The 16494-nt window shown below is 41.4% G+C and overlaps 3 protein-coding genes across 3 annotated transcripts in view; 2 read left to right on the top strand and 1 right to left on the bottom strand.

Annotated features, from left to right (window-relative positions):
* Positions 1-16494, top strand: part of LOC137291711 (replication termination factor 2-like) — a 559227-nt gene that overhangs the window by 180103 nt on the left and 362630 nt on the right. The window lies entirely within an intron of this gene.
* LOC137290464 (histone H1-delta-like) lies at positions 2042-3143 on the bottom strand. Its single transcript, XM_067821412.1, has one exon. It carries the CDS (start codon positions 3090-3092, stop codon positions 2514-2516), a length of 579 nt encoding a protein of 192 aa, XP_067677513.1. The 5' UTR covers positions 3093-3143; the 3' UTR covers positions 2042-2513.
* On the top strand, positions 11502-15061 carry LOC137292117 (clumping factor A-like). Its single transcript, XM_067823658.1, has 2 exons — positions 11502-11529; positions 14454-15061. The coding sequence occupies exons 1-2, from the start codon at positions 11502-11504 to the stop codon at positions 15059-15061; spliced, it is 636 nt and encodes a 211-aa protein (XP_067679759.1).

Genomic DNA, 16494 nt, shown 5'->3' with positions numbered 1-16494 from the left:
GGCCCTGAGCTGATGATGAGCCTCACCGGCCTGACTGTGCCAGGATCACCCGAACCCTCTCTGCTGCATATCGATCTTAATCTGTAAAACATAATAATAATATCTTGCTTAATTATTTTTGTTTCGTTTCATTTGGGTCATTCCATTTACCTACACAGGTAGTAAGGGTTCATAATGTACGAGCAATCACCCATGACGTGTTTATTTAAGGTGTATGACTAAGGAGTTGTATGACTGATGGGGTGACACCATTCCCAGAGTGACCCACCTGTCTATTACATAACCACCAAATTCATTTGTCACTCCAGGACAACTCCGAGCATAAATCACGCTGGTGGTCATGACAACCTGTGTTCCACTAGTACACATGTTAAACAAACATGCAGTGACTCTCCTTACAATTGTAAATACGCTACAAGTCTATAGTAATGTTAATAGTTCTTGTGATAATACAGACCGTAGTACAAATATCATGTTCAGATTACATGGAAACAGATCGCGAAATTAGAGAGGAACACTCGGTGACAATATGTGCTTAATAAAGATATATCATTTGAAGAAACACCTTTTGCAATTACAAATCTTTAACGCGTGAAAACCGTTGGAATTGATCAAACTGAAAATGACTATCCTATAGATTCATGCGAACTGCTTGGCCCTACATATACCCTTAAAAAGAAGTAGATAGCGCATTTACAAGATAGATAAAATGCAAATGATGAAGCTAAGGAGGAAACAGGTGATGAAGAGAAATTGAGAGGGAAATGTGACAATGTACTTCCATTCCTTTCGAAAATTATCAACTGTATATGGACAGAAAAATGACCCCTACATTTTTTTAATGGTATATGTTGAATAGTTTATCAACGGGAATATTGCCGGGAGCATGACTGATCGTGGTGGACTCTGTAGACTCCTTTACAAAGAGGGGTTTTAGGAATAATTACTCAACAACAGATAACACCTTTGTAATGAATTTGCTCAACCAATTGGTCTAAGGGAAGTAACTCTAATTGCAGGTTTTGGTTTGTCAATGAAATGGCAGGGCGCTGTATATGCGGATTCAGGGAGTACTCCGCCCTCCCTGCCAGTTTTTCCTAAGACCTTATTAAGTGACCATTGAAACTCTCGTGAAAACGAACTGTGAACCCCTACCGCCACCACCAACACGCACGCACGCACACACAGCCACACCAGCATCTACATATAGATGTTTCATGTGTTACTGACATGATCTCTAGTACTTTGACGGTTAGTCGATTGTTGTCGTATGTTCATATTTCATGATCGGGTTGTCAGAATCGCTGGCTTGGCTGACATATGACACCGTATCCCATCTGCTTACATCGCTCATGCTGTTGATCACTGGATTTTGTGACTGTTTTTGTTTGATTCTAGCGTTCATTCGCTAACATCTAGAGGGATTGTGGAGATGGGGTGTGGACAAACGAACCTGTGGTCCTTATTTCCGACAGGCGAGGAAGACTTTTCATGGCCGTAGTTAATTGTAGGTGTAAAATGTGATCAGGGTAAAATGTACAATCCGTATTATCATGCGTGAATGTGACGTTTGACTATAACTTCCACTGAATATAACCTTCACTTTAACCTTTAGAAACTGTATCCTTCAAAGAATGCGAGTGTAATGAATTATTGTGTTCTAACTGCTTTCAACCTTTGTCACCAGTGTAATGTCTGCCTTTTAAGTGAAAGTTACTTATATAAATTTAACAAACTTCATATCTTGAAGGTTCCTTTTTCCATTCGTCGAGATCGTTGTGAAAAGCATGATGCTGAGAAAATAATAACAATGTTCAGTATTTGAGGTTGACAAGTAACCTCATTTCCCCTTTCTCGGCTTCTGCGTTTTGACAAGAGACCACCAATGTAGTTAGACGCCAGACCAAAGGGGCGTCATAACATGGGGTAAGCCATGATAATCATTGAAAACATTTAACGGTATATACAAGTATAGTCTTAGTTAACACATGGCTGATCCCATTTGCAATGAGAAACAAATGAATTCAAACAAGACAAGAAATATCATTTCAAATATTTTAATAATGAGGTTCTATTTACAACGAAATGGGCTCTTTCAGTGAGTATTTACAGATGAATAATATGCAACGATAAATAACGGAGCGAGATCACGATACTTTCAGTCATTAGCACTTGTATCAATCTCATGATGGCTGCCTATGACAAGAGTTCCGAGAGCACTAATGTCACTTTTCACTCCCCTGGCGCGGGGCACTTGTTCAGTTCCAAGGAAGGTACTCTTGAATGGCGAACAGGAATGATGATGTAGATGATGATGTGATGAATATCTACGATGAATGGGTCGCATCATATCGACGATGGGACATCACGGCGATGACTGGACTGGATTAGGGTCTCAGTCGATGATTTCTACGATGAAAGGACATGCTAGCCCATGATGTAGCGATGAAACATACGAATGAGTTCACTAATGTCTATGAATTAATCTCATATAGAGTCAGACATCACGCACTTCACTTCTTTGCTGCCTTGGCCTTCTTGGGGGTAGACTTTGCTTTCTTTACCCTTGGCTTGGCTGTCTTCTTGGTGGTCTTGGGCTTCGCTGCAGCGGCTGGTTTCTTTGCCTTTTGCTTCTTGGATGCCTTTTTGGGAGAGGCTTTCTTGACTCCAGCAGCCTTTGGTTTCTTCACTTTCTTGACCTTGGGCTTAGCTCCGGCAGCCTTGGGTTTGGTAACTTTCTTGGCCCTGGGCTTCTTTGCCTTCTCAGCCTTGTCTCCGATTCTGAATGATCCGGAGGCACCGGTTCCCTTGGACTGCTTCAGAGTTCCATTCTTGACACCAGCACGGAGAGCCAGCTTCAGGTGAACTTTGGCAGCATTAGAGTCAACTTTGTAGTTGGCCAAAATGTACTTCAAGAGAGCCTGGCGAGAAGAACCACCACGTTCTTTCAGAGCAGTGATGCCTTTCTTGATCATGTCACAGTACTTAGGGTGACTTGCTGCCTTCTTTGGCTTTGCTGCTGCCTTCTTCTTTGGTGTCTTCTTAGTTTGGGTGGGAGGAGCGGGAGCGGCGGCGACTTCTGCGTCAGACATGGTGAAACTGTCAGAGAACCGACTGCAATCTACCAACGACGAAAACAGTTGCTGTATGAAGCCTCCGGTCGCCTCGCAGCTTATAAATACAACGCGCGGACGTCGGAGAAGACAACACGCACTAGGCGCCCGCCGACAGCGAAGCTTTGCCTTCTGTCAGAATATATGTGCTTCCTACCGTAACTTTTCGGTCATGTTTCTACTCAACGTGACAAACAATCGTCATGACAACAATTGTTTTACAGAGTAAATATATTAGGCTAGTTTAGAGCGAAAGATAACGAACTTTTATTAAATGATAGCATAGATATTCCATTTTTAGCTGAAGCGACTGAAGCGTGCTATCTTGATACACTTAGATTTCTTGTCGCATATTTAAGAACTGGTGTATCTTTCGACGAACAATTCAATTAAAATATGAAATTCAATCATCCTTCTTTCAGATTCTGTCACTCAACACTGCTAATCGATGGCTGAGTACAAATAACTTTCACATACATTTCTGTCAACAAGCACAAACTCGGAAATCTCGGCCGCCATTTTCATTATAATGGTAAACGATCGCGTATGTTTTCTAGCTCATTTATTACAAATTACGTAGGTATATATCAAAATAATAACAGAAATGTATGCTAAGATGAATTTGTCACGATATCTTACAATTTGTTCAACTTAAATCAACGTGGATCTAAAGATCTTAGAAATTTTATCGTGTGACCCGTTTGTTAGGTCATCAGAAAGATGGCGGTTTGCTCCGTGCTTGTCAGAGAAACGAAAACTTGTTTTTGAATAAGGTAATACTTTCTGAATGATGTATTTGTGTTTCGACATGGTGCAACTGTACTTCGATGTATTTGGTGTATTTCAGTGAAGTTTGAGTCACATCCACTCTACAGAAGTCAAGGAATTGTGTGAATTTCCACTGACAACTGACAGGCACGCACAAGCAAAACAAACAATATTCATTTCGAACAGAGATTTTCACTTCCAAAAATACTATTTTATGAACCAAAATTGGAACAAAGTGCCTCTGTATGTAATCAAGTCATTTTTTGAGACTTTGAATTCATTGTTTGACATGGCGCGAGTCCTTGTTTGCTATTTCATTGTCGTTTTCTCATACTTGAGTCGAGTTTGACAATGGCCTACATACAAGCAGATGCCGGAAAACTCTCCCACTTTGGGATAGGGTAGCAGATGTTGAGGAATGCATATACATGCTCAAATGAGAAATGCACCGTGAGGTTTTAAGCGCACGTGCTTTCCCAAAGTTGACAAACTAATTCTCGCCTTTTTCTTGGTAAACATAGAGATTATTTCTTCTGGAACCTGCCAAGTCTGTATTGTGATGTAAATGCGTGACGTCACACAGTTTTCTTTCGGAAATTGCGTGGCTTCATGACATCAAGTGAGTAGATATATCTCTTTTAATTAAATTCCATAATTTTTAATAAATTCAAACATTAATACATTACGTGTAACCCATTAGCCTATTGTTACTGCCGAGTTTTTTTTCACACAAAATATAGATGTTGTCATGTAGCTCTGTCGAAATACACTTCTTGGCAACTAAAGATACTTTATGTTTATGTTTGATAATTTGAACATTCAGACACAATTTATTTACCTTCGTTTATTTTCTTGATTTGGGGTGAAATAATTGTACGAGTGACGTGTAGACGTATCTGTCATCACGTGAAGAAATCATTTTGTCCAGAAGACGCAATTGTTGAATGAAATCAAGCTGAGAATTACGATGGTATTAAATTTTACCTTTATTTTCTCGTACGAGTTAAGACAATACAACCTGCATTCTCTTGCAACCACTGTTCGTCTGAGAAAGTATATGACTGTGGACTTTCAGTTCTTTCCAACTAAGGCAGGAAGCGGGATTCGTTCGGTTGCAGCTGTGTTTACTTCTGTGAGTAGCAAGTTTGTACCCCATTTGGTCAGTAGCTCATGCTTGTAGTAAGAGGCGACTAACCCCAACGGGTTGTCAAGCACATCAACGTATCTCAAATGCGTAGATCGATCGATGCTCATGCTGTTGATCACTTGATTGTCTTGTCCAGACTGGATTATTTACAGACCGCTGTCATATAGCTGAAAAACTGGTAAGTACGGTGTAAAACAACAACAAACAAAAGTTAATACCATGCACATATGCTCGGTACAATTAGAAGTCTTGATGTATTTCTTTCTTCACGGACGGATTGGTTTTGATCATATTAAACCTTCACCACTGCCGGATCAAAACTCCCAATTCCAAACGGTCACACCAAAGTCTAATACTTTTTGTTTTATGATTTCAGGGCGGCGCTGTCGGTAACAATTGCTTTTGCAGTCGTAAGAGAGAATGTGAAATATAAATATGTTCACTTCATAACATAAAAAATGTATATCTCTGCCATCGGAGCGTTTTCATTTCTTGCCAGTCCATGCAGTCTAATACATACTCATGCCTTTCCCGCTCACAGCTTAGCGTTACAGGGATCTGCCACATCACTGAACTAACTTGAAAATTCACCATGAATTGTTTTACACAGAAATATGACGTAACCAACCAGTGTCAAGACTGTATGCTTGGTTGTCACGGTGACGGGTTGACGATAGTCCGATTCCACTACAATGGTGGTAGAATGTGACATCTAACTACCGATGTCTGTGACTATATATAGATGGCATCTGCATCTGGCATTGAGCACATACAGCGTGGAATATGTTAGCCGCTGCACTGGACCTCTGACTTACGTTGGATTTGGCTGAATACGCAGTTCACACTGATCGATATTTGGAAACCTGATCTGATCTTTCCACGTGACATAACTAATGTTACCCGACGGTACGACAACCCGCGCGGGTTGTGTTTAATGCAATGTGTCTTAGTACACCCTATCCTAACACACAGCTCCTAACACTGCGTTCATTAACACGGATCGATATTTACGCTTTTACGTACTACTTTTGTTTATAGGTTTTTTTTCAAAACATGTCATTCAACAAAACAAAAATAATTGTTATTTGCACGAAATATTAACCCATCTAGGTCAAACCTAGAAATATTACAAAAATGTCGGATATTGAGATCCCAGTGTAATGTCTACATCAGTCAAGGAGTACACTACGTGTACCATAATGAGTGTTTCGAATGGTATTGTATTGGTAATATCTCTATATTATAGCCGGCCCAGTCCGCCAATACATTTTCCAAAGGTATATATTTGACCATGTCATTGACTACGGAAAATATTTTAGAAATAATTAACAATTGTGGTAAGTACATACTGTCTGTATTGTAGATTGTCGGGTGAGAAAATCCTGTGGCAGGAAGAAACCTTAGAAAATCTAGTGTATTGTAAAACTCAAGTCTTTGTCACTTATCTGAGTTTGGGTTTAGCGGTATTATAGATGGCCTGTCGATTTAAAGGGAGATAACTCCTCTCGAGTTATTCGATAGGCAATGGTTAGTGTGTGTTGTGTGGTTGTTCTCACGTCAGTGAACTGCAGCGACGTCATGTACTAAGTACGTCGGCGGAGACACTGAATGTATATATGTATATGCTTCATTTAGTGTTGAAGTACATGTTTTAGTGATGACGTACACAAAGCAGGATGTCTGTGTGTACAGGCCACGACATCACACAGATTTACAGGTTAATCCGGCGCCGCAGCCATACATATGCAATGAAAACACTCCCTATGGATCCTACGAATATAAGAATGCCGTTGCTATGTACATTCTTCAAAAAAAAAAGAAAAGAAAAAAAAAGAAACGCAGAATGAAATTCAAAAATGATACTTACAGTTTTGTACACATATGTAAACTCATTTTTTTCATTTTAGGGTTGCACATTTTTTTCTGCAATGTTTTAGATAATTATGCTTGACCAAACGCAACCAAAAAATTATTTTGAACGGTTTTATCAATCAGGATTGTCATGATGTGTGCGGATGTCATGCAGCATGCAGGCATAATGATTGTTTCTCACGTTCAAAGCATGAGTACACGCATGTGACTATAAAAGGCCCAAATGAATTTCACAATTTCTTCCACGATCTTGGCAAGTACTCTACACAAAAATGGGACGTGTCAACGCTGCCGATCGACAACAGGCATTTGGACGATTGCACGCTGGCGAATGAAAGAGTGAAGCGGCAAGGATCTTCTACGTTCATCCTAGCACAATAACTCGATTGTGGAAGACCAAGAGTCACCACACCTGCCCAAGATCGGTACATCCGGGTAACCCACCTACGTGACCGCCATCGTACCACCCGAGACACAGGAACAGTATGGAGCCAGGAGAATGTTATTCTCATGAAATATGGACTTGAACAAACCAAATTTTCATTGATATTTGGGTTTTGCGTTTCCTCTCTTGAAGAGTGTCTGTGTTGTGATGCTCTTGAAGAGTGTCTGTGTTGTGATGCTCTTGAAGAGTGTCTATGTTGTGATGCTCTTGAAGAGTGTCTGTGTTGTGATGCTCTTGAAGAGTGTCTGTGTTGTGATGCTCTTGAAGAGTGTCTGTGTTGTGATGCTCTTGAAGCTTATACATTGACTCAATCTGGAAACGTCTCGTTTAGAATTCACATGTAGCGGTGACAGTTTCAAGGTTTAAAGCCTACCAAAGAGTATGAAACATGCACGCATCCACGCACATGAAAACGCACACGTACACGCACACGCACACGCACACACGCCCCTACACGCATGCACACACTGATACCCCTCAGACGTCAGTTCGGTATTATGAATTATTTTTCGTGAGTTGGTGGTATTAGCTCCTGTGTTGACATTTGTGTCACACAGGACTGCACTGCGAGTTTCTCATCTTGGAACTACCAACTCGATATCCACACGTGCAACTGGGTTTTGTAGGACAGTGGAACCGCCTTGTTCGTGATGTTTCATAACACAGACGACATTAGTCTTAGGGTATGACAATGTCTATCATTGTAATGGCCCCCGTAAGAATCCCACCAATGGTCTAATTTCTGTCACAGAACACCTGTATGTATTAGCAGGCGAAATGGGGTATACCGTCAACGTCACTCTTGAGGATATTTCGCTCATATCACGACGTAGATGCGTGTGTATGTTGAAAGGCTTACAGCTGGTTCGATAAAGTGCTAGCTCACTGAGATTCCATGCCGCAGAACACCCCGACCAGACACAGTATGTGGGCTCCGAGATGACCAATCCTACGAGTCACCATTAATGCCGTGCGCCAGGCAGGGACCAACAAGTGCCATACTTTAACGTTGTGTGGTATGATGCGGCCGGGGATCGAACCCACGATCCTCAGCTCTCAGGGCGGACACTCTAACCACTACGCTACGGAGACGGTCTTATGCATTTGTCAAACTATGTGCATGGTTTGGGGATGTGAAGAATTGCTGTCAAACCTTACATAAATACTCATTTTGTACATGTCGTGCGTGGGTTGGAGTAGGGGTCACTTACTTCGTACGTAAATTGTAGGGTGTGGAGGTGGGTCATTCACATTGTACATGCAAATCATCCTTTGTGAGCGGTCCCTTAGAAGTATTAACTGTTAAAACCAAATGTATCATTAAACGTCATCCACAGCTCTCGATGTTTATCGCGACACTGTTAAAAGGTTAAACCTCATGTTACCGAAGGCAATTATATTCATAACCTTGTTATACTGTGTAATCTGAGGCTGTAAAATGTAATAAAGTAGGTTTTTTCCGTTGAGGAAAACAAATTCAGAAACACTCGTGGTACCATTATTACGATCATTCGTGCAAGTGATATGAGCACAGCAGTTCAATAAGAAAACGTGTTCAAAAGAACACGTAGGGTAGACGGACGTCCGTCGACCACAGATCACGGCTGTTTCCCAAGTTGTGGGGAACGAGTACTCCATGTACTGTCTCCATATGATGAGCTCACTGGGATAACACTGGTTGGATATTGAACTGGTTGCCAAGTATATCACTCAATCCACGGGATGCATCTATACGAGTCCCATGGGTTGCGACGGTGGGAGCCGTCCATAAATTACCTCCCTTAGACCGTGAAACTTCTAGGTGAGGTGAACTTATAGTACTTGAGAATACTTCGCTCCTGTGACGACTTGCGTATGAATACGCATTTGTCCAAAGCGAGTAATTACTCTCTCATCTGCATCAGAGCTTTCACTCTAATATTACTAGAGTTAGATAATAAGATGTAATAATCATAACAATAGTCAGTTTATCATGTGCATTGCACAATGTATGCTCGAATCGCAGAATCAAATCTGATTACTATTACCCCCATTAACACAAGCTGCCTGATTGCGATAGACGGTTAGTGGTTACATGACTTATTCCGTCGGGTACCCATTTTCTGCTGGGTGAACAGAGGCAACTTTGAACAAACTCACTTGAGACCACATGTGTTATGTGCCGCGTTGTGGGATAGGACTGAAGTCCTAGAAACTCTCACCCAAGGACTGTCCGAGCTCAATGGTGCTGAACTTCAACTGACCTGAGCCTTGTGCACAGGACCACACGCCACCAAGAATGTATCAGATTTCGAGGAATTACTACTCGCTGCTGTATCTGTACAACAAAAACTTGTCATCCCAAGGAAACTCGACAGCTACAGCTGACAGGTAAACATATCTTGGGATACAACTCCATTAAAATGGAAAGTTGCATACAAGCACTCATTATGAAAGCTACAGATTCTTATCATAGATGAAAAGCGTCAAGCTTTCATGATGATATTCCACTAAAATTAGCAATAAAACCCCCGTAGATCCAGTAATGTTATTCAATTGTGTTGTTTAGGGTGAAATAGTTTTCCTTGTTTGAAGAATGAATTAGACAAAAACTGATTTCTTCTAGCGGTGAACAAGTGTTAAAGGGCATGTAATCTAGGGGCGCTAGTGGCCCTAGAGGGGTATAGAAGGGTATTTTTTTAGTTAAATCATGAATGTAATTTGTATTTACTATTATCTATATTAAACTTTCTTTTGTGTTGTTTCAGGTGATTTTCTGCAATGAATGGGATATGTTCATGTGTTTACAGCAGAGTTAATATTGCATCCAGAGCGATAACACCGCATATGGGAGCCGTCCGTTTATGGAAGAGTTAAGCTGTTATGGCTGGTGCCACGTATGGCGATGCGTATTGATGCCGTTTATGGTCTGTGGGATGCGTATGTTGATGTTGTTTATGGGCCGAGCTGTCTTGGACAGCGCAGTTTATGGAGGTTTGTGTTGATATTGGTCACGGAATGTTTTACAGCTGTTTTGAGTTAATTGTTCAATCCTCGTGCCGTATATAGCGTCATTAGGTATGGATAGACATATTATGATATTGGTCTGTGGTAATCGCTAATGGTTATGCCATCTATGGGTCTGCCATAGTTAGATTGTTTTAATGTACATATGTGTTATATTAATTCAGTATGTAACTGAAGAAACCATTTGTATGGTTTACGAAGAAAAGGAAAAAGAAAGATTTCTGATAAACCCCCCATTGAGGAGCTGTTGCATACGTAGGGAGAACACGGTTCCAGAGTTTTTTTCTCATGGAGTTGTTATCTCTGGCTTCATTGAAACTCCCAGAAAAACTACAGCTTAAATTCTGTGACTCTTTATCAAAGCTTCGGTTAGGCAGTCATACACTAAAAATGGAAACTGGAAGGTACACAAAATCTGCAAACCCACTAGAACGACGTCTCCGTGAAATATGCAGTATCTCAGAAGATAATCAACACCAAATGATATCTTGTACCAAGTACAGCAAAGAATGTGGGAATCATTTCTACAAACATTGCTTTTTCATTATCAAAAATTTGTTACACTCTCTAAAACAGACAAATTTTTAAAATTGTGTTTTCAAACAGAAGTCCCGAAACTATTGATAAAATATGTCATGACATTTACAAGTTTAAATGATTTTTTTTTTGCATTACCTCATCTTGTTTGCATGTGATTATATTCATTAGATTTGTAAAACATTTGTCAAGTACATAATTTATGTAGTTATATTTTTATATTTTTGTAACTACCGTGTTCATATTTATAGTTTATGGAATATTGCTAGTGTATTTTGATGGAATGCTATCAAATAAAACCCCAAATATCTTACTGTACTGAACAATGTGTACGATTGGACAAATGCGTGCGTCCTTTCGCCCCTTTGGTAATTTGGAAGTCATATGTGTGGTTCTATATATAATGTATGACACGGATATTTCCTACACCAAGTGATCCCATGCAAACTTGATACTAACAGACTTCACGGACCCAACCTATTTCAACATTCTTGAATATAGGCACTGGGTGCATGTGTTGTAACTGGGTCACGCCTCCCGTCGATCGCACAGATATAAGACACAACCCGTTACCGGATATACAGGCAGTCCATTTCTAATTAGTAAATGAACAATGCCCGAATGCCGGTATGCCTTCTCCCGTGAGTGACAGCTGTATGTGCAATATCTACATATATGTAGGCCTATGTTCTTATGGTGGGAGACGGGAATTCCGTGTTATCTGTTCCACTTAACATGGCGAGGGTCATGCTATTATTCATTCCGTCTCAACATATCTCAAACTAAAAACCTGTTACTGTCTGTCAACTTCAAACCCAGATATTTTTAGGGAAACACAAACGAAAACATATGATTAACACAAAGTCAACAAACGATGTCCATTTATGAATAATTTAGATATTTTCGTCTTGCATTACGATCCATATATTTATCTGTAACTGACTCTGGTCTCGTTCCTTCATGGATGTGTAAATTTGGACATTTGGTCGTATTACTGACAAAAAGTTTAAAAATTAATAACATTTTAAAGAAATATTTAGGCGAGATGTTTAGTAAACGTTTACGCCCTTTGTCAATAAGGCATATATCGATATGAAAACTGGTGGCGTCTTAGGCCTGATGTCATTGATATACGTAAAGGGATGGTGTGTTTGAATGAGCCCGTGGTGAATATGAAGCATGGATATTCATACCATAGGTCTCCTCTTACAATTTGTATAAACACGCACGCACGCACGCACGCACGCACGCACGTACACACACACACACACTCACACACACACAGAGAGAGAGATGCATGTAAATAGAAGAAAGGTTCGATAATTGGTGTACACAGAGAAACATTATTGCCCTCATTGACACAATATAGTCGGTACATAATATAGTACACAAGCACGCCGAGCTGAGACTCCGTCACACGTGGCTAGCTAGCACTGCTGAAAGTTCTGCGTATCCAGATCGTATCGGAATTACTGATGGCGACAAAGGACATTTCTATGATCATAGTAAGTATGTATCTGCTAAAGCACAGCTCATAGTACGAGGCGGAGTAAACCATGCTGACGTGTGTATATGAATCACTATCCAAGGGTGATGATGACCTTACTCTGACCCTTCTGTGACACCTGTCACGAACACGTGCAGTGCCTGGTCAACTATTCACCTGAATAGACACTAGAATGTACACACACACACATTAAAGGTTGTGGTACATAGACACCAGGGCTAGAATCATCTGTAATATTGCTAGGGCGACATAAAACCTTTCGTCTTGACATTACCAGGAGGATCCACCTGATTATCAAACATGCATATTATCAATAAACACGCACAGAATATCACAGATTGTTTCTTTTCTCAGTGATCAACTGCCCTTATATTTGAACAAACTGCCTCGAACGTTCGCAGACAGAGCCATAGCTGTGTCCATCACACAAAGCGACCAGTTCCGTACGGATCAAGTATAAGCTTACCCTTCGGTTTGCCGTGTCAGCTGGTGGTGTACAGCCTTAAATGATCATAAATTATCGTGGTTCTTGCAAATCAAAATGCAAAACATATAGCAAGCAAACGCTGCTTTGTGAGAATCTACACGGTATTAGGCCGACATGGTCAAAATGTATTTGACCATGAAGGCGGTGCATCCATGATTGTAAGGATCTCTGAAAAAAAGGAATTGGGCCCTGGTCGGGTTGTTATGGAATTCAGGAATCAAATACAACAGAAGCAATGGGACTGTCATGATGTGACAGCAATGGGACTGTCTTGATGTGAGAGCAATGGGACTGTCTTGATGTGAGAGCAATGGGACTGTCTTGATGTGAAAGCAATGCGACTGTCTTGATGTGAAAGCAATGCGACTGTCTTGATGTGGGAGCAATGGGACTGTCTTGATGTGAGAGCAATGCGAATGTCTTGATGTGAGAGCAAAGGGACTGTCTTGATGTGAAAGCAATGGGACTGTCTTGATGTGAGAGCAATGGGACTGAAAGTGCTGATGGGTTTGGTCAGAGAGAGAAGTATAAAAATGAACAATATTAATATAGCCACGTTTACTTGTTGTCTACATTTACATCGTCACAAATATCGCAGTACGGTGAAGTCGATATCTGCGAGCCACTGTCGTCAGTGTTTGAACGGGGACAAACAACTGACATCACGTGTGCACAAGCAGGTACAATGCCAGGTATATAACTGGCGATGCGTAGGGAGCATGTAAATATGTGTCGCTGGGTAGGCTGGGGAAACATATCGATAGAGGGTAGGATGAAGGTATATATGTAAGTCTGGGTAGGCTGGAGATATATACTGACATAGCTATAGGGTATGTGTCGTTTGGTAGCGGGAGATATATACTGACACAGGGTATGTGTCGTTTAGTAGCGGGAGATATATACTGACACAGGGTATCTGTCGTTTAGTAGCGGGAGATATATACTGACACAGGGTATCTGTCGTTTAGTAGCGGGAGATATATACTGACACAGGGTATCTGTCGTTTACTAGCGGGAGATATATACTGACACAGGGTATCTGTCGTTTAGTAGCGAGAGATATATACTAACACAGGGTATCTGTCGTTTAGTAGCGGGAGATGTAAACTGACACAGGGTATCTGTCGTTTAGTAGCGGGAGATATATACTGACACAGGGTATCTGTCGTTTACTAGCGGGAGATATATACTGACACAGGGTATCTGTCGTTTAGTAGCGGGAGATATATACTGACACAGGGTATCTGTCGTTTAGTAGCGGGAGATATATACTGACACAGGGTATTTGTCGTTTAGTAGCGGGAGATATATACTGACACAGGGTATCCGTCGTTTAGTAGCGGGAGATATATACTGACACAGGGTATGTGTCGTTTAGTAGCGTGAGATTTATACTTACACAGGTTATGTGTCGCTGGGTAGACTGGAGATGTAGTGACACGTCTTCCACCTCAGCCACTATCTGACACCAAGTGACACGTCTTCGGACAATCCCAACCACCACCCGACACCAAGTGACACGTCTTCAGACAACCTCAACCACCATCTGATACCAAGTGACTCCTTTTCAGAAAACCTCAACCACCATTCGACACCTAGTGACACGTCTTCAGACAACCTCAACCACAATCCGAGACCAAGTGACACCTCTTCAGACAGCCTCAACCACAATCCGAGACCAAGTGACACTTCTTCAGACAGCCTCAACCACCATCTGACGCCTAGTGACACGTCTTCAGACAGCCTCAACCACAATCCGACACCTAGTGACACTTCTTCAGACAACCTCAACCACCATCTGATACCAAGTAACACCTCTTCAGACAACCTCAACCACCATCCGACACCTAGTGACACCTCTTCAGACAGACCCAACCACCATCTGACACCAAGTGACTCCTTTTCAGAAAACCTCAACCACCATTTGACCCCTAGTGACACGTCTTCAGACAACCTCAACCACAATCCGAGACCAAGTGACACCTCTTCAGACAGCCTCAACCACAATCTGAGACCAAGTGACACTTCTTCAGACAACCTCAACCACCATCTGACACCAAGTGACACCTCTTCAGACAACTTCAACCACCATCTGACACCAAGTGACACGTCTTCAGACAACCTCAACCACGAACTGACACTACTTCAGACAACCACAACCCCCACTGACTATAAGTGACACGTCCTCAGACAACCTCAACCACGAACTGACACTACTTCAGACAACCTCAATCACCATCTGACACCAAGTGACACGTCTTCAGACAACCTCAACCACCATCTGATCCCAAGTGACACGTCCTCAGACAACCTCACCCACGAACTGACATTACTTCAGGCAACTTTAACCCACCACTAATACCATGTGGCACGTCTTCAGACAACCTCAACTCCAAGTGATGCCCTCCCAACAACTCTCTAAATCGTTCTTTCCCGTGTAAACAGCTTTTAGCAAAATTCTCTCACTTACTCTCCATACAAACTGAAAGCCAGGTCGCTCTGATTACTCCGTGGCAAGAAGATGGAACTACTACCAGCTACTACCTTCTATATACGTCATTGTGTCTGTCATAAATGCACCTTCCATGCAGAGTGGTTATTTGCAGAGAGTCCCAGACATATTGTCAGATCACAATAACCTTTTTGCTGTAACCAATTACAGCGTGTGTTTTCCCGATATAAGTGATAATGCATGTTCCGCTATGTTTGTGTCATAGGAATGTATGTCCCTGTGTTTCCATATATGCATTTATTTCGGACTGGCCTGAAATAACCGAGTTCCTAGAATCGCCTTCATAATACATATGGAGAGTCGTGCTGGGTCATTATCTTGTGGATTTGTTTCTAAATGTAGGTTTTGTATACTGCTACACTTCGTCTGGTGTAGACAAGGCACACACTCACTCCTCTGTATATATGCAACAAGGTGTGCATTGATTCTTCAGTCTTAGTACCGCACGCCGTATTTATATGGTGATATGTGAACATTCCCCACCAAGTGTAATAAGAGGTATGCATATATTCCCCACCAAGTGTGACACAAGTATGTATATATTCCCCGACAAGTGTGATACAGGGTGTGCATATTTTCTCCACAAAGGGGTATAATAAGGGGTATGTATGTATTCTCCACCAAATACAATGCAAAGTATGTATGTCTTCCCCAAAAGGTATGATACCAGGCACGTATATATAAGGTATGCATGTATTCCCGTCAACTGTGATACAGTGTGTGCATGTATTCTCCACCAATATATTACGGGGTATGTATATACTCCCCGTCAACTGTGATACAGTGTGTGCATGTATTCTCCACCAATATATTACGGGGTATGTATATACTCCCCGTCAACTGTGATACAGTGTGTGCATGTATTCTCCACCAATATATTACGGGGTATGTATATACTCCCCATCAACTGTGATACAGTGTGTGCATGTATTCTCCACCAATATATTACGGGGTATGTATATACTCCCCGTCAACTGTGATACAGTGTGTGCATGTATTCTCCACCAATATATTACGGGGTATGTATATACTCCCCGTCAACTGTGATACAGTGTGTGCATGTATTCTCCACCAATATATTACGGGGTATGTATATACTC

The sequence above is a fragment of the Haliotis asinina genome, chromosome 7 (assembly GCF_037392515.1).
Source record: "Haliotis asinina isolate JCU_RB_2024 chromosome 7, JCU_Hal_asi_v2, whole genome shotgun sequence".
In the NCBI taxonomy this organism is placed as follows: Eukaryota; Metazoa; Mollusca; class Gastropoda; order Lepetellida; family Haliotidae; genus Haliotis; species Haliotis asinina.
This window is presented reverse-complemented; position numbering and strand designations above follow the sequence as displayed.